The sequence below is a fragment of the Siphateles boraxobius genome, unplaced genomic scaffold (assembly GCF_051911475.1).
Source record: "Siphateles boraxobius isolate OS27281-9 unplaced genomic scaffold, OSU_SipBor_1 5, whole genome shotgun sequence".
Classification (NCBI taxonomy): domain Eukaryota; kingdom Metazoa; phylum Chordata; class Actinopteri; order Cypriniformes; family Leuciscidae; genus Siphateles; species Siphateles boraxobius.
Window position 1 is genome coordinate 34,465,733 of NW_027509141.1, and position 26,144 is coordinate 34,491,876.

At 36.7% G+C, this 26,144-nt stretch overlaps 1 protein-coding gene across 7 annotated transcripts in view; it reads left to right on the forward strand.

The window, feature by feature from the left end:
• LOC143711947 (voltage-gated potassium channel subunit beta-2) overlaps nucleotides 1-26,144 on the forward strand; it is a 119,114-nt gene that overhangs the window by 82,934 nt on the left and 10,036 nt on the right. For all 7 annotated transcript variants that reach the window (XR_013194940.1, XM_077204150.1, XM_077204148.1 and 4 more), the window contains 8 exons: nucleotides 10,455-10,498; nucleotides 10,810-10,847; nucleotides 11,780-11,859; nucleotides 21,021-21,065; nucleotides 21,623-21,667; nucleotides 22,601-22,644; nucleotides 22,738-22,824; nucleotides 24,504-24,589. Coding sequence is in view for 6 of the 7 variants with exons in the window: in XM_077204150.1 (XP_077060265.1) it covers nucleotides 10,455-10,498; nucleotides 10,810-10,847; nucleotides 11,780-11,859; nucleotides 21,021-21,065; nucleotides 21,623-21,667; nucleotides 22,601-22,644; nucleotides 22,738-22,824; nucleotides 24,504-24,589 (469 nt within the window). In the remaining variant the exon portion in view is untranslated. The remainder of the gene's footprint in view (nucleotides 1-10,454; nucleotides 10,499-10,809; nucleotides 10,848-11,779; nucleotides 11,860-21,020; nucleotides 21,066-21,622; nucleotides 21,668-22,600; nucleotides 22,645-22,737; nucleotides 22,825-24,503; nucleotides 24,590-26,144) is intronic.

The window sequence follows — 26,144 nt, forward strand, 5'->3', positions numbered from 1 at the left end:
AGCGTTATAATTGGCATATGCTGGTGCCTGTATATATTTCAACAAAGTGCTTTGATTGCATATAATGAAATCAGCCCCATCAATTTGACTATTACTCTTCAAATCATTCTGCAAATGCAGCTTTAACTGTTGGATAATGGCTACTGTTTTTCTCAGTCATTTTAACCCCATTGAGCCTCTGGCAAAATAGATTCATGTCCCTGCATTGCTGCTATCTGCTTTTCCATCAAATTCCCAGAGCTTTTTTTCCTCATAGATTGACAACTGCACAACTGCTGACACATGTGTTTTATAATCATTCTCTTTGGCGTTCATAATATATAATAGTATTATATAATTTCATTATATAATTTAATGCCAGTTTTGTATTTCCTTTATTTCCAAGAGTTCATTCTTCTATGTTTCATTAAAATGCAAAGCAAATTGAAATTAAACCTTTTTTTACATTCATTAGCAACAAACCTGCAAATATTTGTTAATTTACATAATGACTGCTACAAAAACTGCCAGATTGCTTTCAGCTGTTATGTTCGTTTGCAAAAAAAAAAATCCTGATAACAGCTCTTAATGGAAGCATGTGATCTTTGCTTCCTATTTGAAATCAGGATTGCTAAGCGATTTTGTTGTCAGAGACTCCAATTTATGTCAGGCTTAATACTCGCTCCTGTAGAGCGAGAGAGTTAGCTAGACCTTGTTAATTTCATTTATTCATTTATGCATTCATTCTGAGTTACTTCATGCACTGTCACTGTCTTGAAGCCTCGTCTTCCCTTTTTAAAGAAATCCTTATTTACAGTGTTGTTACCATTTTTCCATGGAACACATTAAAAATAATCAAAGCTCTTTGCACAGCTTTTTCTGTACAACAATAATGGCCACATCTTTCAAGCTCCAAAAAAGTAAATAAACAAACAAAAAATACCATCATTAGAATAATAATCTTACATAGAAGTAGTACATAGGACTTGTACACTGTATTGTAGGTGTTCTGAAGGAAGACAGTAACCTTTTTTTTTTTAGAAACAATGAAATTCAAGTTGTCATTAGTGCATAATAGTTCTCTGGTAGTTATTAGTCTCTCTATATATGTAAGTAGTTACCATAAAACAAAATGCCTACGTACAGCATACTTGTTTAGAATGATTTAAGAGCAAGTAAATATAAGACAAATGTAATTTTTGGGGGACCTATGCCTTTAAGCGAGAGGTAACATTCTTTCTATTGTTCTAAATTCTCCAAGGCAAGCAGTATTTGATTCCAGCGCCTTCTGTTGTCTTGAGATTGAGATTGTACAGCGATTTTCCCCAATGCCAATAGTCAAAGATCCTTCCGGCTCTTAGAAGCCCCCCATATTGACTGCAAGGTCAGCATCTGATCTTCTGCCAGAGGATGTGTGTCTGTGTGGATTAACTAGAGCATCGCTTTGAGCTGATCTTCTCTAATGAAGCTCGGGGCGTCCGAATCGAGCCCTGCCAGACTCTACTGTCAACGAGTTCTTTGTGAGTACATGTATATGCAATGAAAGACTGTGAGCAGTTTCTTAGAGTTTCTTTGAGTATTTGTTTATGTGTGTTTGAGAACTGTGCCCAAATACCCAGAGGAAGAAACAGCCCGGGACGCACTGCTCTCTTGTCAGGGTGAGTTTCAATGATGTGCCATATTAAGTCCCTAGAGCTGTTGGTAGCAGAAGTGGGCCATTGCACTCAAGGTTCAAGAATCTAAAACTTTAGCACAGGAAGTTACATCACTGACCACTTTTAATGCGATATAATGAACATGCTATTTAGAGAAAACAAGCTGCTGGCTACTATAACTACAGGTGAAGAATGTTCAGGGCACATTCCTGGGAAAATAAATGTGTTTCAGTATAATTAGCTTTTAACTCTGTACTCTCAAAGGGATAAAAGTCCTTCCAGTCCTGTTTTTCAGGATTCACTGGCAGACCGGCACCTTTGTCTCACCTAATGTAGTTTTTTTTAGTCAGTTTCAATCACAATCTCATTCTGCTCGAAGCAGACAGGGCTATTGTTAAGAGAGAAGAGTGGAGGGGGGGGCTTTCAATTAACCAGCACCTTTCCCAGTCCAGCTCAGTATTACCCTGGTCTCTCTCCACCGTTAGATTGACAAAAGCATTGTACCGGTGGATGTAGAATTGGGAATGATGCCATATCGTAGATTGAAGTAGCTTATCCTCACTCTTTGTGGAGATGCTTCAGTTTAGCTGTGTGGACAGTTTAAATGGCTCCGGTCAGGATTCGATTAATCATTTATGTAAAACAGGCTTATGATTTTGTTGGAGGAGATCCTATTACACTAGGTGCAGCAAAAAGAGCTTGTTTAGATCAGTGGTTGTCAACCGGGAGGTGATCCTCTGGGTAGGATATATTTAACTTGAAATTAAATATATTAATATAATTCATTAATTGTATTATTAATACGTTAAATAAATAAAAAATTAACAAAGCACCACCTCTCTTGTACATATTCGTGATTGTTTATAAAGTTTTGATGGATGATGATTGTAATGAAGGTAAAGACGATTATGGTGACATAGAGGAGTCATACATTAGGCATGTGCGAGTCCCATTATTATTGATGCACAAACAAACTGTGTGTGTGTGTGTGCTCTCGGCTCACTGATCGCTATAACATCGTATTACTGCATGAACGAAGTTCAGTATATTTGTGTACTTGTCAAAATTAATATACTGCGAGTGTTTTACAATGGATGCTCGCCGAAGAACCGTGATCATTTTTTCCAGGATTATTTGAATAGAAAGTTTACAAACAGCATTTTTTAACATTATAAAAAAAACACTGTCACTTTTGATTTAATGCAACTTAATTTCAACACAATTTAATGCATCCTTGCTGAATAAAGTATTCATTGAATAAGAAAACTAAAACTCTTATAGACCCTAAATCTTTTAACTAAACAATATAGTTATGATCCCATAGAAGATCATACAAACAAAATTTCATTCAGTCTTCTGTATAATTTCTAAGTTAATTTAAATGTACTTTTAATGTAATAGTTTCCCTGGGAGCATTCAATGTCTAAAATGTTTATTAGATGACGCACCAAACACACTTAAATAGCATGTGCGAAGCATAATTGGAAGTTCTGAGATGAAAAAGTGTTGAGATATATAAGATGGCGCAGAACGTGTTAAAGTGTTCAGGCGTTAAAGAGTAGGCGTGTTGAGAGATTTTATTGCACTTCTGTATCACTATAACAGATACTACCTTCAGTTCAGACTCACTCCCACATGAAATAATGCCTGATGAATGTTTGTGAGGAACAAACAGCAGCCTTTGCTTCTACAAAGCCACACAATACCACTATAAATGCTATAAACGTCTCACATGTGCATTTCTATTTAAGGCTTGAGGGTGTGTATGTGTAATCGTTCACTCTGATAACAGACTTTCTTTTTTATGCCCCTGAACTGGGGATGGATGGCTGTATGTTCTTCTCTCTGTGCAGGGCTGATAGCTTTTAATTAAGGCCTGCATGTTTACGCTTTAAAAACGTGTGGATTCTCACTGGCAGCAGAATGTCTTTGTCGTTTTCTTCGCGTTCTAGGAATAGATTTATTAATCCCGACAGAGCTCTACCAGAAATAAATGCTTTTATTTGTCTCCCTGCAAATTTATGTTGTGGTGGACTACATTTTTTGCCATAGAAAAGGTTTGAACCCTTTAGTTGTTTACTTTTTGTTGAGTAATACTCTAAAATCGGAATAATTTGAATGCTGTGCTCAGTCACACTTGGCTGTATTAACTTTTTAAATGCACGTTTCTGGTGTTATTGAACACAATACATAAGTGCACATATTTCTAAAACTAAATGTTTGTTTTCATAGTCTTTCATCAAATCATTGCTGAAATGATATTGGTTTTAGCTGACGTCACCGAGGGTGCTTAAGTTTTAGCCAGTGGTTTCCAACAATGTTGCTGAAGTCAAATGGGCTGCAAACAGTTTCATGTAGGCTTCCAGTTTTCTGTGTTGGCCATTTTGCATGTTAGAAACTACTGAGATTAACTGTTAAAAATTATGCTGTTAGACTGAATGACAATATTTACTTTATGTCCTTCTATGGGTTTTATTTGAGGCCTCCATAAAGGGTGTTGTTCTTTAAATTGAACGTAATAAACTGAATATAAGCAACATACATGACATACAGCTCTTAAATTTTATGTTCTTTATTTCAATGTTTTGTTCTAAAAGCTCATTTCAGATAGTAGATCTGAGTATTAAATACTATATATACTACTAAATATTATATACTATACATATAAACCTACTATAAAACATACTAAATAAGACTAAATGCAGCTTTTGTGAAGATAAGAGACTTCTCAAAAACAAAAATCGTACTAACCCTAGTCTTTTGAATTGTGTACATGGATACATGCATGCTTAAATGAATCACATTAGTGAGAGCCGTAAGTGAGTGACATGGCTGCAACATACAAAGGCCTTTTTTATATATGGGTGTGTCCAACCTATTTATCCTGATGGAGGGAATTATGTAGAACTTTGTGAATGATGGGCGTTCCAGTTCTGCAGATCTCCAGAGCTTTCTGTGTAATTGTGCACGTGCAGATACTGTGTGGGCCACTTCATAATCCTGATAATGGTAACGTGAACTCTTATTCACAAAGTGTGTGTGGAGTCTGTGGGAAAAGGGATGGTGTTGGTGGAGAAGAGGGAAAGATGTGAGATTTGTGATGGAACTTTCTGACTAGAGCTGAAGCCGTTCTCAGGTAGAGCCGCTGCTTTTAGAACAGGGTGTAGGAGGCTTGCTCACAGTCTGAATTGCTCTTACATAAACACAAATTTCGTAGAACAAATCCGCACGAGGCAACCATCAGAGTATTGTGCACGGATGAAAGAACGGTGTGGATATAATTCAACACATTCCCCACTGTAGAGTCCTTCAAATTTATTCTGTCTTCCATGACCTTTTAGCCTTTGTCTTCCCTTTGCCTTCCAAATAATAACTCATACAGTAACAGCAAGGCTTGGGTCACTACTTCAAATTATGATCTCATTTTCTTTTGAGGACAAGTTGGCTACCATTTGGTCATGTGAAATGCATTTGCCTTAAAGGAATAGTTCACCTAAAAATGAACATTGTCATCATTTATTCACCCTTTGGCATAAAAAACGTTGGCCATATGACTTGTGCACTATATTTCAAGTCTTTTGAAGCCATACAATATCTTTATTTTAAACATGGCACATCAATATATTTTGCAACAAGGGTTTCATGTCAATGACAATTGGAACAAATAGCATTTCTGCCATTTAGAAAGAAATTAGGGTGAGTAAATTCTGACAGAATTACATTTTTTTGGGTGACTTATTTCTTTAATGCCTGACAAATGTGTTCTGGGGGAAAAAAAATGTTGCAGAAACAATTTTCACTCAGTAATTGCTAGGATTTTTTTTTATTTTTTAATGACAAAGAAAAGGCAAGTAGCACATTGAATTAAATGTGAAATTAAGTGGAAAGACTGAAATAGTATTTTCTTGTAAAATGTACTGTAATAATTTTTTATTTACAACTTTGTAAGTCAAATAAAACCTTTACACTGTTTTGACAAATTATGTTCTACTTTTAGAGTGAGATGTCCTGATCTTTTGAGTTCAGAAGCTGACTGAAGCAGGTGGTGGCAGTCACAATCCTACAGAGAACGAAGTCATCTGAACTCTGAAAAGTTGAACTCCCTCTGCTTCGTAAACTAACCTGACCGTCCGTGTTCTCTGCATATCGTTAACCTGACTAAAAGACACTGGTAACATTTATTGACCTCTGGCTTGATCTCTGCTGACTCCTGGCAAACCCAATCTCCAGCGCTGCACCTGGGTCCAGTTGTGACTGGGCAACTGTCCATCATGCAGTATTCAGATCCAGCCTGTGAAATATTCAACACAACACAACACTGACAACAGGGAAACAGTAAGAGTTTACTGGCCCTGAAAACACCAGATTGTCTTTCAATTTACTCGCATCTTTAGGCCAGCACTCTTTGAACTGGATCTGCTTATTATTTGAGCTGCCTTGACACACTTTCAGTGTTACACAGCTTCAGTCATATGTTTATTGGTGTAGACAGCAGTAGAGTTCCAGTTTAATCTGTTCTAATCATGTTAGGGATACTTTGTTTGATGTCACAAACATCAAACTACGAAAGGAGCCCTCGCCTGATCTCCATATCTCAGATCTTATTTTACTGTACATATTATCAGCAAGGGAACAACCAATGAATGAATCATAAACAGCCTTGGTATTTATCTATGGCATATTGTTTGTTTCCTACTGGGTGGTATTTGCTGCGTAAAATGAGAATAATACACTCTTCAGTCTCATTTTTGGCAGCTTGAGTTGAGATAAGAAGGCTTTGGCAAGTGCCTATTTTCATTTTTTGCACAACTCAATCACACCAAACTGTGTAATAATTTATTGAATGGCTATCATGCAAAGACACAATTATATATATTTTTGTGTGTGTGCGTGGGCTGAAACACCTCAACAGGGTGCAAATTATAGGGAGTTTGGAAAGAAGTTTTGAGGGTCTTAAAACTTGCATATTTCAAGTTATTCAAAATGCATATATCAAGGATGTGATTTTTTTCGACCTGAAAATGTGACCTATGTGAATCATGCAGATCTGTAAAAAAAACATGTCATTCACTGCTGATGCGCTGTTCTAACATGCGCTTTACTGAGCGCGAACACCCGACGCACACATGCACTAAAAGCCTGTCTACAGCGCCTGGTTACTGGACTTAGTTATCTTTTGAATCTTATTTCGCTAATACTCTCAAATACACACAAGATTTACATAAGGAAAGTTGGTTATGTCTAAACTGAAAGCAAACCGAGAAAATTGAGAGAAATCTGCTTGTCAAATGCGTGTATATTAGACGCGTCGCGTACAGGTCTTAAAGAGACAGTAGCCCTAATAGTAAGCATGCAGCTGCTTGTCCAACAAAACTATATAGGCCTACCATGCACTCTAGAGATCCGCAGTGCTGATGTTAGCACGTATTGGTCTCAGTATATTTTCCTGCTTTTTTGTCCTTAGCCAATCACATGCCTGATATATTCACCAAATAGATGCTCTCAAAACTGAAGTTGAATTCGCCTTAGAAGGTAGCCATAGCAACAGAGCTTTTCCATTAGGATCATTATTGAAAGTGCATTGACGAAAAATAAGTACTGTTATTATGTATCACTTTATTACAAATAAAAAGTGTTTCGCTCAAAAAAATATTCTTTGTAAGGTTTCGTAGCACTTTTATTTCAGCACAGATCAATCCTCATGACTGATTTGAAATATTAAAAAAAGTAGATGTGGAAAGCTTTGGAGTGCAGAGAAGAAGAGAAAAAGACAACCGTGTCTGATCTAGTCAGTTTTATTTTACCTATAAAGGAGTTGAGTGTATCAGAGGTTCACAAATGCACTCAGCAATGCACACATTTTGTTAGCTCACTGTATATTACACAAATATCTGTAATTCAATGCACAAATAAATGCCATATATATACTTTTGCATTTTTAATAACTTTTAACACTGTTATTCCACACAGCTTTTTTTAATGATGGAGTACATCCTGTGATTTGATATAGGCCTAGATTTCAAACCCCTCTAATCCCTCTTTTCCACCAAGGCAGAGCTGGTGCTGGTTCGGAGCCAGAGCCTCGTTTCAAAAAGGTTCTTTGTTTTTCCACCACCAAAGCACCAGATCCGAACCAGTAAAAGTGGTTCTTAAGTAGCACCAAATCATTGCTGGTCTAGAAGTAAGAACCGCTTACGTCAACGGCTGGGGGCGGGGTTACCATGACCAACAAGACAAACAGAAACTTGTGACCGCCATTTTTTAAATAGCAGCTAATCGTGCTAATAGCAGTTCGATTGTAATTTCCGTTAATGCAAGTTACGGCGAGCTGTACGAATGTGCTGGATTCGCCGTGTTTGGATACCGATGTAGGTTTGCAAAGCCATGAGCATAAATGGTAACGCAACGACCGCCATTGTTGATGGAAGGCTTGTTCGAGATGCATCGGAGCGGCATGGACTGATCGGAGCTGCGGGAGTGTTTGGAGAGCATACGACTCCTTCTGCTTTTGGATCGCTCTCGCAGTTCGAGATTGACAGTGCCGAACCATCTTGAAAAAGCCTGGTGTGTTTGTGTGTGCCGCGCTAGCGTTGCTGGGCAACATGAGATGTATACAGTGACGTAAGATCTGGCTCTGTGATGGCTCTCTAGCCTGTGGAAAGGCAAACCGGTTCTTTGAGAGCTCGTCAGTCGAACCACCTCCGAACCGGCACTAGCTCTAGCTCTGAACCAGCACCTGGTTCTTGTTGGTGGAAAAGGGGTAAAAAAGTAGTGCAGTTTTCCACTTATAAATAAAACAATGTAATCTAACATTGTCTTCCGTCATGTACAACACATGCATACTGTATATTTTATTGTCTAGGAAATAATTTTTTGTATGTGTGTGTTTCATGACCCTTTAGAAGCGATGTTGTTGTTGTTGTTTTTCCTGTCCCAGATAATATTCAGCTATTTGGTTGAATTCCCCAAAAAGTGTGAACACGATGCCTATGTGACGCTATTAAGACACTGCTCAGAGTATCTTAACTCCACACAACCAGGTTTGGGGGCGGCAGACAAGAATAATTGTTTTTGCGATTCTTTCTGATGACTGTATGGTTCAGAATGGACACTCTTCATATTTAAGATATTTTGTCTGACTGTGCTATACAGCGGCAGAATAATACACAAGAGGTATTTACGCTGAATTAACTGAACCAAGTTGCATATGTTCTGCCCAACTCAGAACAATCTGTCTCACCACAAGGTCTAATTAAAAAGTTACAAACTTTTTGACACTGACCTGCCCATTGTTGATTAACCACATGCTCTTTACTTTTTTGCTCCATGTTAATTGCAAAACTAGATTTGAGCAGATGCTCATTCTTTTTTCCCCTAGTGAATTATGCCTCAGGATTCCCACATGTCTACAGGAAACAGTGCTTAAAAATGTACCAAACATTTCTATTTGAACTTTTGTGCTGAGGTGCCTGGAGAAATTGCCAGCCATAATAAAGTTACCAGCAAATGCTTCTATGAATAGGATTCATGAATGTCCGATCTGCAGGTTACTTTTCAGATCCAATGCAATGTGTTGCTTTCTGCGGTCTGTCTTTCATTGAATTCTGCCACTGGACACCTACATGTTTCTAATCCAGCATAGACTCCCCCACACAAACACAGAAACCCCACACATTCTTACAGAAACACGCACATACATGCCTCGTACTCCTACACACATAGACAGCTTGTTGTATCATCTATAATCCCAGTTACACACTTCTGTATTCATGTGCTTGTGTACGGACACTACAAACTAGGGCTGGGTTATATCTCTCAATTTGCCATTTGTTGTCAAGTACATTAACAATATATTTTAATAAATGTTTTAAATAAATATTTATATATGTATTTCACTAAACAATCAAAATATAGAACTAAAATATCTTTCATATTGTTGAAGAATGATATTGAAGGATTTTTACTAATATGCATCAAATTAACATTACATAGCAATATTTACTTGTTTGTATTTTTATTTTTATCTTAAATACTTCGAAGCTCTGTGGCACAAATCCGTTGTTTTATGTGTTCTTGTTTTGTTTTTTTCCTACTGTGAACCTTTACAAATCTTTAAATCCTCTTACTTTACCTTAACTTTTTGGCTTTTTACACAATACTGTTCTGCTTGGCACACAAGTATTCTTGGGAGGAAAAAAAATGAGGAAAGATAAAACAACATAAAGGCTTAAATAAAAAGTAAACAAAAGAAAGTTGGGTCCAAATTCCTGCAGCACTTCTGTCTCACTTCTTGAGTTTGAGTTTAGAATGATGCTAAGAAAATGGTGTGAAACTGAGCTTATAAACATGTAGCAAATGTTGGGTATAATATTGTATGCTATTTTTAGAAATTATTTTATTTGATTTTATATATATAATTGATTTCATATAAATATATTTATATTAACACATTTTTATATTTAAATTATTTCATTTTATTTATAATCAAAAATCTGAATTATAATTATATAATATCTTTTGACTTAGATTTTAGATAAACCTTCCCTTAGATGTTGTACAAAAGAAGATATCTTATAAGGCACCATAAGTCTGGCTTTGGGAACAAACCTTTTTGCATTAAAATGCAGTCTTGATAGGCAGATCGCAAGGTTTTGGAACAGAGTTTTGTTTCAGTTTGTTTTAGAATTTAGGTTGAGACGGCCAAAGCTGACAGTATCATTTAGTACTGCAATGGTCTTCTGCTGACTTCTAGATTGAACAAAGTGATAAAGAAAGCAGGTTAAAACCTATTAATCATTGTCTTTATTTCCTTTTTTCCAGAAACTTGGGGAAGTCTGGCCTGAGAGTCTCGTGTCTTGGATTAGGTGAGTTTATGGCTTCTTGATCAAGGCCTATTTTAAAGTAGATGAAGAAACCTGCAGCAAACAATACAAACTTTTGTAGTTTCTTTTTCACAAGATGATTATTTTTATCATTCTACCAGATGCTATTAGTGGTATATAACCATCCAGCCAGGGCTTTTCTGTTCTCTTCAGCTGGGAATTAAAGATTATCCATGTTATCTGTAGCTTCATTTTAAGGCTTTACTCTTCAGTGTCATTGGTGGATCACTGATAATCATTTAAACCTGGTTTATCTTGTGAAAAGCAGTGACTGATTCTCGATCTCTTTACAGGAACATGGGTGACGTTTGGAGGACAGATCACAGATGAGGTATGATGAGCCCTGATGTGAACTTTTATATTCTTGTGAGAACACTTACATGGATACTTCACCCAAAAATTTAATCTACTCAACCTCATATATTTACAAACTGGAAGTAATATTTATTTATTTGTATTTATTTCATGGAACACAATGTAATTGTATATTGTTAAACCTTGAGCAGTATCAAGGTAGTCCATAAGATTCATGTGCTATATTCCACATTTTTTGAAGTATGTGGAACAGATCAGCTTTCAAATCTCATTTACGGTTGTCATTCAAACATTCAAACAAAACACCTCAAGGCTCTTTGCACCAATGTTCATACCATTGATTTAATAAAAAAAAAAAAAAAATTGTCTCATGACTGCAGCACAACACATTTGAATGTTTTGAATTAAATATGGAAGAAAAATATACTGGTTTAGAATCAGAAATAATGATGGTTAGTAAAGTTTTTGGGTAAATTAACCCTTAAACACAATGTCTGTGGATCCTTAAAATGTATGAAAACATCCTGAATTAACTTTTTTAAATTTAAGGCAAAAAAAAAAACTCTGATATCTTAATTAACACAGTTATAAAGTAAAAAAATCGGAATATGCACAGGATCAGATTCTGTGTAAGAAAAAACAAATGTGATTACATAATATTGCAATTCAACAATTCAACTGAACTTATTGTTGTGTAAATACATTTTTTTAACAAAACTATTCAGACTATGTATCAAAATGTTTTATAGTGCTTTGATATTAAATATTTAATATGTTATTTCTTTGTTATTTAGCATGCAGTAGTGTTTTATTGCCAGCATATACTGTAAATGTACTTAAACTAAAGATGACTTTTAGACTGGCACAATGCAGAATACAGCTTTTAATAATTGAATAGACTGCAACACCTTGAATACTGTATTCCTCTGTCTTCAATCCTTCTGGCAGATGGCAGAGCAGCTGATGACTCTGGCGTACGAGAACGGGATCAATCTGTTCGACACGGCAGAGGTCTACGCTGCTGGAAAGTGAGTGCGCCAAAATTAACACACAGCTCACCCCATCAAATTAGTATTTGTAGACTGTAGTATTGCCATGTGCTGAAACATGTTCTTTTTGTTTATCTTGTGTAGTTATTAAAGAACACATAATACACAGTTTCGGTCAATCTCATGTTAACCTTGAGTACCTATAAAGTAGTATTGCATCCTTCATATGTCTGAAGAGTCTTTAGTTTGATCAGATTTGTAAAAGAGAGATACACTGTACCGATTCTTTCTGAAAACAGTCGAGCTGCTGGAGGCGTGCTGTGGGCGGAGCTTAATGAGCTTAGGCATTGATTGCCAACAAAACACAGACATTTCATGCAGTTTTACTCACCGCCTGTGGTTCCGATGACCGGAATATTTTATCGCTGGGACTGCTCCATATTACAGTTTCAAACGATCTGCAAATCCAGCGTCGAACTGGGCCTTGTTTATAAAACATTCGTCACCGAAATGCCGGGAACAAACAAACACACTTTGTTTGTTCTTTGTTTGTTTGTTCACACTTTGTCTGGTTCCCTTACGCTTGGTTTTTTGAGAAGCTGAACAAGGTTATCTTTCCCTCAGAACCAAAAACACACTTCTTTTGGTGACACTGTTGATTTCGTGGTCTAAAAACAAAATGACAAATGTTTCTCGAGCAAGTCCTGCACTGCGACGACTTCCATAACCCGAATAAAGCACGTTGAGGGTCTTTGCTCTTGCTCTCTCTCTCTGGTTGATGTGTGCATGTGCTCTTTCAGGAGAAGTGCCTATACAAACACTGAAGAAGGGTCCAATTCAGGGGGGGGGGGGTTCTTTTATTTTTACTTTGGCCATTTTTTGCATGAGAATCCGACACGTTAACAGTGTAAATAAGTCAGAATTCATGAATAGGCATTATTCATCCCCTTTAAGTAATGTAATATCTGAAGAAGGTTACATAAAATTTGCAGACCACCTTTGAGTATTTTTTATTTCAAATATTGGTAGCGTTTGCTCATATTTGGCACGTCACAGCAACTATTCACAGCACTGTAGCATTGTGGTGCTGGTGCTGCTCTTTAGAAAATGTCACATATAGTCGTCAGTTTTATAAGTTCATTTGATTCTTTTAGCATGGACTCTCCTGAAGTTTTCTTTAAAACTAGGGGTCATTTCAAAAGGTGAATGAAAATTCAAATGGCAGCTGACCCAGAGCATCATTGGAAATGGTGTTCCTCGTCTGTGTCTTGCGTGGGAGTTTGTGTTGAACTTGTCATAAAGACTCAGTACAAAGCCACCAGATCAGGGAAGGGCTCTAAACTGTCATGTGCATTTACTTTTATGTTGAATATCACAGTTTTCAGACTTGAAATGATAGCATCTCTTAATGTTTCAAACAAGTGAGTTTATCAGCTGTGAGCAAGATGAAGCACAGTAATCAGTGGGATTATCCTGCTTTAACAATGAATATGATTACCTGACCTAAACTGATACTATGAGCAACATATATGTCGATATGTCAGTAGAGAATGAGGAAAAAACAAAGAGATGTAGTAAAATAAAATACTTAAATGTTTACCTTTCTGTTTTATTTTTCATTCATGTGTAGGTCCAGAGGCCCATTTTTCAAAGTTAAGACACTATCTCTCGCATATATGATATATTTTAATTATATATATATATATATATATATATATATATATATATATATATATATATATATATATATATATAATATAATATAATATAATTTATGTAAAGATCCACTGAAGGCAAGTGTTGATGAGAACCCAAGTGCAGTTTATTTAAAAGATCTAACATGAAACAAAAACATGGCATGGGGAAAAACTCAAAAGAATACATAAATATGAACTTACACAACAGAGGTTACAGTGAAACAAAACTTGACCAGGACACATGGAAAACATTAAATAGGCTTAAATATAGGCTAGTGACAATACAAGGGACACCTGTGAACAATGAACAGACGATTAACCAATGACAAGACACATGGCAGGATCACATGACAAACAGGGAATCACATGACAGACATGGAACATGACATGAACAAACCAAAACGTGACGGAGACAAGACTAAAATTGTGATAATTACATTACAATATTATTTTTATTATATGTAATATATATATATATATATATATATATATATATATATATATATATATATATACATATATACATTGTCCTAAATAATGTTTTTCGCAGTTTTAGTTTTGGCGACTGGTTTTAGTTTTGGCGACTCAAAGAATGTTCCCTAAATGTTAGGGATCCTAGGTCAACATCTGATGGTATTTTTTGTCTTAATTTTGGACCCTGTTGCTGAGATACAGTGTATTTCCAATTTGAGGGATTTGTATCCTGACAGTAACGCGCGTGTAAATCAATGGGTTAATTTCAGCAGTTATTCCCTACAGTGCTGTGAAATCCATATTAGAACACACATTTTCCTTCCTCTAAACAAGGAAAGTTTCCTGACACATGATGTTTCTTAAATACACTGCAAATTAGGTGAGGATAGCAGTTGGTAATGTGTGCTGTCATTAGCTCAGTGCTGGGCGTGGGCATCACTGATGCGGTGAGAAGAGTGGGAAGACATGAGAGTGGGACGGTCTGCTTTATTTATCCATTTGGAATAAACACGGCTCTGGCAGCATCTACGATACAGCTGCGGTCAATGCAGTGTGTTAAACCCACGTGCCGTAACGGGACAAACACCCCTGCTTAAATATATCTCACCAAAATGCTTTCACCTGCAAATACACACACACATGTGCTGGCACACACGCGTGTATCTGCCCTGGCATGTGCACACATCAGCTTCTGTCACCTCTCTCTCTGTCTTTCTCTTCCTCGAACATAAGCAAACAAAAACACAGGCTGAGTCGCCCCCTCACGCATCCGTGTGCGTCTCTGTTCGACATGCTAACACAAGAATACTAGCATTCATATTCAGATATCCTCATAAAGAAGAGCAACTCTCATTCACAACTTTCTGCCGACTCAAGAACCTCCTTTGAAGTTGGGACTTGATTTTAGAAAGTGCGGTGTAGCGGTGGGCCGTACATTCATGTGGATTAATGAACCGCTCTTTTCAGCTAATGACCACTAAATCAAAGCACCACAGCATGCTATTCAACAGCTTTCTGTTCATGTAAAGCCTGGATCAGTTTGAAACACTGAATCAATGTTCATACGTCTTTTTGATCGATTGACTACACAACTCTGGAATGCTTGATTCTGAATGGTCAGTAATAACTCTTCTGTGGTAAAATTTTTTTATATAATTTTGCTTAATTTCTTTATTTACAGGTCCTTCTCAAAAAATTAGCATATTGTGATAAAGTTCATTATTTTCCATAATGTAATGATAAAAATTAAACTTTCATATATTTTAGATTCATTGCACACCAACTGAAATATTTCAGGTCTTTTATTGTTTTAATACTGATGATTTTGGCATACAGCTCATGAAAACCCAAAATTCCTATCTCAAAAAATTAGCATATCATGAAAAGGTTCTCTAAACGAGCTATTAACCTAATCATCTGAATCAACTAATTAACTCTAAACACCTGCAAATGATTCCTGAGGCTTTTAAATACTCCCAGCCTGTTTCATTACTCAAAACCGCAATCATGGGTAAGACTGCCGACCTGACTGCTGTCCAGAAGGCCGTCATTGACACCCTCAAGCAAGAGGGTAAGACACAGAAATAAATTTCTGAACAAATAGGCTGTTCCCAGAGTGCTGTATCAAGGCACCTCAGTGGGAAGTCTGTGGGAAGGAAAAAGTGTGGCAAAAAACGCTACACAACGAGAAGAGGTGACCGGACCCTGAGGAAGATTGTGGAGAAGGACCGATTCCAGACCTTGGGGGACCTGCGGAAGCAGTGGACTGAGTCTGGAGTAGAAACATCCAGAGCCACCGTGCACAGGCGTGTGCAGGAAATGGGCTACAGGTGCCGCATTCCCCAGGTCAAGCCACTTTTGAACCAGAAACAGCGGCAGAAGTGCCTGACCTGGGCCACAGATAAGCAGCACTGGAGTACCCACAGTCAGTGATGGTCTGGGGTGCCATGTCAGCTGCTGGTGTTGGTCCACTGTGTTATATCAAGGGCAGGGTCAATGCAGCTAGCTATCAGGAGATTTTGGAGCACTTCATGCTTCCATCTGCTGAAAAGCTTTATGGAGATGAAGATTTCATTTTTCAGCACGACCTGGCACCTGCTCACAGTGCCAAAACCACTGGTAAATGGTTTACTGACCATGGTATTACTGTGCTCAATTGGCCTGCCAACTCTCCTGACCTGAACCCCATAGAGAATCTGTGGGATATTGTGAAGAGAAAGTTGAGAGACGCAAGACCTAACACTCTGGATGAGCTTAAGGCCGCTATCGAAGCATCCTGGGCCTCCATAACACCTCAGCAGTGCCACAGGCTGATTGACTCCATGGCACGCCGCAGTTTCTTTCTGTGTCTTACCCTCTTGCTTGAGGGTGTCAATGATGGCCTTCTGGACAGCAGTCAGGTCGGCAGTCTTACCCATGATTGCGGTTTTGAGTAATGAAACAGGCTGGGAGTTTTTAAAAGCCTCAGGAATCTTTTACAGGTGTTTAGAGTTAATTAGTTGATTCAGATGATTAGGTTAATAGCTCGTTTAGAGACCCTTTTCATGATATGCTAATTTTTTGAGATAGGAATTTTGGGTTTTCATGAGCTGTATGCCAAAATCATCAGTATTAAAACAATAAAAGACCTGAAATATTTCAGTTGGTGTGCAATGAATCTAAAATATATGAAAGTTTAATTTTTATCATTACATTATGGAAAATAATGAACTTTATCACAATATGCTAATTTTTTGAGAAGGACCTGTATATGCACACAACCATACATATACAGTATAAGATGGATTATTGACAGTGGGCAGGTTTGCTTTATGTTATGCTTGGGTTTATTTTATGATAATGACCATTCATTGTGTGCAATTTATAACATGCACATTTTATATTTACGTTTAGAACCGTTTGTCCATAAGAAAATACATGGAGATGTTGGTTCACCTGATGACAGTGTTATTTTATTGTTAAATACTGTTATAGTATGTATTAATATTTTGAATTAGCTTTTATTTTCACTTTAATTTTAGTTTTAGCAATTTTTTGTGTGCTTTTAATCATTTTATTATTATTTTTATTTTTATTATTACTGTATTATTTTACATCAATGTCAGTTTTAGTGATTTTAGTATTCACTTCAACTTATTTTATTTCAATTAGATGCCAAGTTAACATTTCTAAGTTTTTCATTTAATATTTATTTTGTTATTTTACTTCAAATTCATTTCAATTAATGAAAACATGTCCCCCCAACTTTATTGTTTAAGGGTTAGTAGTTAGAGAATGGATATTGTAATATTTGTTGTTTTTGGAGCGTGACAGCGTCTTGCTTCTTTCACTTTCACAATATGGCGAATAAGAGAAGCACTAAAGTGGTATTTTAAAAATATTCCTTTAATATTCTCTGTATTCCCATAACATCAAACATTTGAAAGGAAAAACAAGATTCCAGAAGGATTTTTAAGAGAGATTTGGGATTTGTGGCGTCTTGGAGAGTTGACTAAATTACAGAACAACGGTTCATTGTTTGGCCTGGGAGAGATCTCACTCACCGGGAAAATCACAACCCGATCTGTATCCTCATTGGGCCCAATTATCACCTTCAGCAGCACTAATGGCTGCCAGAGAGCCTTTTAGTCTCCAGGCTGTTACTGACACTCATCCCTGTCTGCAGATATAAAGTAGGCACATTTCTCAGGGAGTTAAATATGCTTTTAGCACCCAGGTGTTTGTTAATTACTCATTCACGTGCCTTATCGCTTTAAATGTCTGCACTGTCTCCAACTGTAACTGGAGATGCTAGTCTTGCGTAGCATCAGATTTAACCAATGCATGCGTTACAAAGCAGCCAAAAGTCATTGAGCACCCAGACTTTCAGAAATTGTGTAAAGCCAGCCACACCTGCTGGTTTAAGAAAACTCTAGTCATTCCTTTTTTTTGTGATATAGATCAGACAGTCCATGAATAATCTGAATGTGCTGTCTGAGGTTCACTGTGTGTTCTAACCAGGAGCATCGTTTTCAACAATTTGCCTGTCCACGCAGAATGCAAATTGATGCATGACATGACAATCAAAGACAGATGGGACATAATGGATATTTAATATACAGCTGTTTGCATCAGGGATCTATAGATCGATAGCTAGATAAATAAACTCTAGAGAGGAGCATTAGTTGAAAGAGATTTTTTTTCCTTGAAAGATTTACATGTGCTGTACCTGATGTATATCAAAATGAAGCAATTTTGAATTGAATTGAATCGAGATAAGAATTAAACCTTACTCACAAGCTTGTGTTTTGAATCAAATTGAATCGTGAAATTTGTGTCAATTCATACTTTGCAGTCACGTGACTACCATGGATACCTGGCGGGCAACAAACGCTGACAAAATGGCGACAAACAGTGGCCAGACAGTATAGTGAGGCTATTTTGTTTCCATAGCACATTAACAAAACGTTTAATGACACTAATAACACTAAAAACAATACAATTACTAAATATTAATAATATCACTAAAATGATATAGGCCTAAAACAGTCTTTAGTTCACGAACAGCACAACTCTGCCATCTGTAAAATCAAAAGCAGCTTCAAAAACTTGTTTAAAAAGAAATATTCTTCTAATTTTTTACTGTCATTAATGTAGGTCCACAAGAGAAATATTAAGCCAGTAAATTAAGATAGTCGCTATACCGTTATATCCATCGTCGTCTCTGAGAGAACGCGGCGTTAATGCAGCGACAGATGCTGAAAGCTCAGTCCGTTTCTACCTTTACTTTCGGGGAATGAGCGCGTTTACATGCACGTTCATAACCCGATTATGCTGAATAATAGTGCATCCAATCGTACAACAACTATCTGGCATGTCGTTTACACCTCAAAACATCAACTTTTGTATATTAAAACTGGCGACGTCCTGGCAAGATCCTTCGTTTACTGAGTTTCATTGCAAGAGAACGACGTTCTTGCCTGCCAGCCAGCACTTGTGATGTCACGTGCAAAGTATGAATATCAAGCCCTAGTTTTTATTGCTTATTTATGGCAAGGAACTATGGGGGTAGAATTGTTCCATTATTCCAAATAAATAGATTATGTTCCACAAATAAATGTAAAGAGATTCACAAAAATATATCAAATTCACAAATAAATAGATTAAGATCCACAAATAAATGTAAAGACTTTCACAAAGAATTATAAAACTCACAAATAAATAGAATGAGATTTGCAAATAAAAAATATATTTACAAATGTTCTTTATACCACAAACACAACTCTGCCTGGCATTTATTTGTGAATCGGTTCCTGTGCATTTGTAAATCCCCTCACGCATTTGTGGATTTTGAAACACTTCTAGCGTCGACGTGCAGACAAATCCACAAATAAGTGCACTCCACCCACCCTTTACCTAAGCCAATCAGATAACGGCCACATTGAGCTGACCAATCGTAGCACGTTCTCGCTACAACCAATCACGTTAGGCTTTACACTCGGGGTGGTCTTGCCCTGAAATTACTTTGCTCGTTCATCTGCATTGGCTCAAATAGGAAGTGTAGGCTAAGAAAGACCCATAATATTGCTTCAGTAAAATGATTAAAATTTGGATTTCGTTAGACTTAGACCATGAGACTGCGTATCAAGCCAAGACACATTTTTATGAGCCTTTGAAAATGCCAGAGAAACAGCGCTTACGTTATGGGAACAACGCGTTATGGAAGCATCACGTTATTCATGATAAAACAGAAAAGCATCAATACGTTGCTGACTAATGAATAACTGGATCCAGCCGCGTGATACATACGCGAGTTTGTGTAATATTGGGGAAATTACTGTCACAACAGCTTTTCCCACTTCTTCAGTCAAGTTTTAAATAGCAGGTCCGTGGATCTAATGATTAAATATAGGCTATAACATGCGTTTAAAAGTGAAATGCCCAGCAGACATAATATTTATGTCCTATACCTATTTGTCACAACGATTGTGCTTTAAAAGACAAAATCGTCCATTTTGTAATGTATTACATCGTGTCTACCCCGTGTGAGGCTTTCTACATTGGACAAACAAAGGAGCAAATGTGCAAATGATGTGTCCTCCGTGTAGTTGCGTGTAGTAGCCGCTTCAGAAGAAGAACGGGCATCCGTTTACTATCAGTGAATCATCGTATCGCCCTGCGCCGCGTCCAGTGTAGACACTATCACGAATTATGAATTTTCATGTTTCCAGCATAGTCAATAAAGAAGATTATACGTCATATATCTTCAGGTAAGAAAACAGACGTCATGGGCAAAATGTGTTAACATTGCAAACATGTTAGTTTTACATGATTTGAAACTGCTACGGCAGCTTTTGACGCGCCGCTTGACTCCGGTAGAGAGGGGGTTATGATGCTCGGATCTCTGATGATCATTTGTGTGTAATCCTGAGTTAATAATAAAGAATAATAAATATAAAGAAGCCTAAACTCCAACAGTCTTTTGGAAACGGGGTGTTTTAACCACACAAACAGCTAATTTGAATGAAGCTCCCATTACAGCTGCTTTCAGGGGTGCAAATATGTGCAGAATTAATCAGATCCAGCTAGTTCTCGCCCTGAGAGTAAAGCCTAACGTGATTGGTTGGGCATAAAACACATTTGTAAATATAGATTTTTATTCGCAAAGCTAATTTTATTTATTTGTGAGTTTTATATATTTTTTGTGAAACTCTTTACATTTATTTGTGGATCTTAATCTATTTATTTGTGAATTTGATATATTTTTGTGAATCTCTTTACATTTATTTGTGGATCATAATCTATTTATTTGGAATAATGGAACAATTCTACCCCCATAAGGAACTACCCTGAATATGAAAATACCTGGTATGTAGTCTTTTGGCATTTTTGGAAGTGTGGTTTTTAATTTACATGAATTGTATTATATTCCTGTCTTAGAAGAGGTGATTTACAGCACTTGGAAATGTCCCTTCAGTGGCCTGTTCTGTTGGCTGTAGATGTCAATAAGATGATGGATTAGTCCGATAACCATCTGGTTTTCTGTTGCAGGGCGGAGATGGTGCTTGGCAACATCATAAAGAAGAAAGGATGGAGGTATGTTCATTAACAGCATACAGCTTTTCATTTTCTTCGGCTGTCTCTTATCTTGTGCTGATAACTCGGCCCAGTGCCTCAGAGATTGTGCCACCGCAACCCAAGACAGGCAAGAGTATAAATTATTAAAGCCCTGTAGCCTGGTGCTATGTCCCATCTGGATATTGAATTATAGAGCGGTCGTGTGTGTGTTTGTTGTGCAGTTTATGTCCTGATATATGTTTGTGTAATGTAATGCAAGCTAAACCTAATATGCATTTTCATATATATATATATATATATATATATGCAGCTTTACATAAAACCAGTAGATGTCTGTTGCATGTCCTTATTTAGACAGCCGTGTGTGTGTGTGTGTGTGTGTGTGTGTGTGTGTGTGTGTGTGTGTGTGTGTGTGTGTGTGTGTGTGTGTGTGTGTGTGTGTGTGTGTGTGTGTGTGTAAATTAAAATTGTTACCACAAGCTGTTACTCATTTGTAATTATTTGCAATTTCTTAGTTGCTTCCTAAAAGTCTTTCAAATAGTGTGACAAAATAATTGTCCTTTTCTTTTTTGCAGACGCTCCAGTTTAGTCATTACAACCAAAATATTTTGGGGTGGAAAGTATGTATATTTATTATTTATTATAAAATGAATAATGGTATGATATAGAGCTGCATGATTCTGGTAAATTTGAGAATCAAGATTTTTTTATTTCAAACAGAGATCACAATTCTCCCATGATTCTGAACAAACAACTAAACAAAATAACATGCAATTTACCAGAGGTTCTGACAAAATGTTAATTGCTGCAGTCTATTTAAAAATGTTAAATTAATTTGAATGAATTTTGTAAAGAAAATCGGTTTGAATGATTGATTCAATGACTCCCTCATAAAGACTTCACTTGTTTTATTACTGGATGAATCAGCATTTTTGAACAAATCTCTTGGCTGAATGTTTCAATGACAAATTTTTTTTTTTATCAGTAACTTGTTGCCATCTAGTGGCGGAACTTCACCTAGTGAAGCGGCAAGTTACTTTCAGGTGATTTGCTCTATTATAATCACTTCCATAGACATCAGTGTTTATATCTGAACTATAAACTTTTATCCCAGTACTTCTGTGATAATTTGAATATTTGTAACAGAAATAATGATACTGTGTGACCGTTTGTGAAGCTGTTTCCTATACATAATACCGCTTTCTCTTGGGAAACAGCAACGCAGATTTGAAGGTTAAATAGACACAGGCGAATCATTGTTATGTATGAATGATCAATCATGCAGCTCTAGTATGATACAAATAATACTTTTGAAACTTTGAAGTTCAGGAGGCATAATTTTCACTTATGAGTTATGATTAAATGGGTAATGTACCTCTATTAGTTTTGGTAAACAACATTTAAATCTTTGAAATAGAATGTTATATTTTGCATTGAATAAAATATCATGGCCTCAGTTCTAATATCAAACCAAGTAATGTCTTTTTAATATAATTTACTAAATATGGCATTAATGATAATTGCATAACAGTACATATCCTGTTGTTTTCTAGAGCAGAGACAGAGAGAGGACTGTCAAGAAAACACATTATAGAAGGTGAGTAGACCACAAATCATATGTATTATAGAACAGTAGTTGACAGAACTGGTTTAATTGTGTGCTGGATTGATTTGAGTCTCTCTTCTGTAGGTTTAAAGGCATCATTGGAGAGATTGCAGTTAGAATATGTGGATGTAGTGTTTGCAAACAGACCAGACCCCAACACACCCATGGAAGGTACATCTCAATTCATTTGTTCTACTGTAACTCATCTGTTCAGTTTGTGTTCCAGCCACGCCCCCAAACACGATGAGCCAATCACAGTGCGCATAGCTCCCAATACACTCGGACATTCTCTGCTTCCTCGTCCATTGAAATGCATTGCAGTTAGTCAGTTTTCATTCGTTTTTATATGTTTTTTCTTGTCATTTTAAGTTTAAAATGGTCAAACGGTGTGCATGGGGTACATGCAACTCCGTCACTAGGTATCCCGAGAAGCTGGGCGACGTGTGTATTTTTTACCCTTTCCCAACCCACATCTCAACCGGGATAAGTGTCTGGATTAAGTTATACGGTAGACCACAACACCAACTAAACGTGGATAAATTAAATAAGTATGTCTACGTCTGTTCAGTGAAGTCAACAACGTATTTGAACGTTATCTTTAACATCTCTAAGGTAACGTTAGCCTAGCATTAGAAAACGTTAACGTTAGTTTCGGTTGTACATCTTCACTTAGCTTCATTAACGTATCTATAAAATAACCGAGATAACAAATGTTAGCAATGTTGTGCTGAATGATTCATGTAAATACTGTAGCACCAAACTAACGGAGAGGTAATCTTGGTAAAGATGGTAAAAAGGCTTGTCCTGGAAACGTATGCAACTTAGACCTGTACATATTTAATTTGATCATGAACCATTTATTACATATTGAAGCACAACATTTTAGACAACTTTCTACCAAAATATAATCTACATAATCTTTCTGTCTCCAAAAATCATCAATTGCCTCCTGTGAAATGTCTCCTACTTTGACAGCTGCCATAGCGCCCGTCACTGAATGTTGACTGTTTGTCCGAGTGAGTGGAGGGGGCGTGGCTTAGCCATAGGTCAATTGATTCCTCAAATCATGTGTCTTTTTGAGGAGAGGTGATTATACTAATAAAAATAAAGTTTTTTTTAAAACCCTTTTGCAACCTTTATTTTTAATTGTATAAGCAAGTTTATACAAAATTAGATGCTACTTTGTGGTGCTCACTTTTAAAATGCAAGCAAGGCGATCTTTTCGATTTGCCCTGATGTCTTTTTGTAAGTCGCCAAAGAAAATTAAATCTCAACCAATGTTTTTAGGTGAAGGGGTGGCTGCTCTTTTAAAAAACCAAGACAAAGATGTTATTTGTTCTTCTTTTATTAGCCTAGTTGCCCTTTAGAAAGTTCACACAGTTCAATGGTTGAAACACAAACAGCTCGGGGGTCAGCAGACATCTGCTGTTCTTGTCATTAAAGAGCTCGACATTCAGTAGTCAGTTTCTTTCTCTCGCTTTTAGACAGATTTCATTTAGTGAAGCGAAGGCAGTAAATGACTGTCTAGCTCATAAAAGACTCATGTTTGACCATCGCTGGCGTGGGTTATTAGGTACCCAGCCCTCATTTGAAGCTTTGTTTCTTTGAGCCGAGAGTCATATTGACCTGAAGCATGAGTTGTGTATTTTGTCTCACATATATTGATTAAATTCTCCAGGCTCAATCCAGAAGTGATTTATCATTTTAACTCCCCAACCTTGCATTAATCGAGCTTCTTTTCTTTTTCTTGTTAATATTTCACACGTTCATCCAAAGTGACGCATTCTAATGGCACCGTGACATGATGTATTGTGCGGTAAATCTCTGAAAATCTGCCGTCTGATTGGCAGAAACGGTGCGGGCGATGACCCATGTGATCAATCAGGGAATGGCGATGTACTGGGGCACGTCACGCTGGAGTCCGATGGAAATCATGGTGAGTCAGTCTCCTAACTTTTAGATGCTCACCCCTGTAATCATCATCACCACTCACTGCTTTTGTTCCCGAAGAGCCTTTCAAGAGCTCTTTAAACGCTTGTTCAATATAAAGATGCTTCTGTTTAAATAGGTACTGTCAGTGAGGTAGTCTAAACTTGCATACAGGGTGTATCAGAGACCTAAAACAGCACCACACTGAGTCAGACAAACAGTTTCACAGTGACGATGTTAAACAACGCTCTGTTGTTCATGTTCAGTGACGCCTCGTCAGTCAACTCAAGTCGCTGTCTAAGTTATGCTTACTGGTTTTCTGTCCCTTCATCTCATAATTGGTCCTAACCATTAACCAGTGTTATTTTATATATTAAAGTTTTTCACTTTAAAAATTTGATTTTGTTTTTGTTTTTATTTTAAATTTAAAGTTCTTGTAATTTTGCATTTTTTTGACATTTTATTATTTTTACAAATGTCTAAGTAGTTATTTATGTAGTATAAAAACATTTCCACAAAAGAGCATGCTAATAGTGATTAGAAGTAAAGAAAATGGAGAGAATGCAGTTATAAAGTGCCACTTTAAAAATGTCATTTGCTACTGTATTTTACAGATCAATGGCATTAATATGGGTCTTCTATTTTTGATTCTAGTGATTTTTTTTAGTGATGCACCGATCATGATTTTTCATGGCCAATTCCGAGACTGTTTTTTTACACACATACTGGCCGATTCCCAGTATTCCCAGTGTTATTTTTTTTTTCTTTAAGGAACTAACCAGAAAGAATATAAGTATACATAATCAAGATGTTTATTTGGTATTTAACAGGCCAATCTGGCTTTTGACTGTTAAAAACAATAACTGTAACATCTGAAATTAACAGCAACAACTGCACAGTTCACTACACAATCAACACACATTCAACAATCCAAACAAAGATGTTTGGCTATTTAATCAGCATTCAGCATTTGTTTTTGCTTTTACATTCGGTGTAAATAAAAAAGGTATTTACCAGTGAAACTAAACTAAACCAAAAACAATTAATTATTCTAAAATGTTAAATCAAATAATGTTTAGTGCAACGAGTAAAACAAAGATGGTACAGCAGGTGTTTTTTAAATCAAAGGAAGTCAATGTAATTTTAAGGTAACATAAAAATGATCATCCTATACAGAACTGACGATTACTTCTAGCTTTTCAAAAGTGCATGCAAGTTCTTCTCTAAAAAAAAAAAAAAAGCATTTCAGCATTGTCACGTTAGTCTGTTTCATTTCTCATCAACACGTGAGAAGCTGAGCTGAACATACAAACGCTCACTGTCTACGCTAGTGCAGGGTGCCGACAGGTACTCTCACGCAACTTCAGCGAGCGCAGGAAAGCGGCCTCTACTCTTCTTACTGTTACCTTTGCATTTCCAGTTCAATGCTTCCAAACAAATGACATATTCGCAAATTATTCCAAAGTATTCTGTGCACGCGGGCGGACTTCTGGAAAAATCAGCCAAAATAAAAGATTTATGACCGGTCAATCGGTGCATCCCTAATTTTGTTAATGAATTAA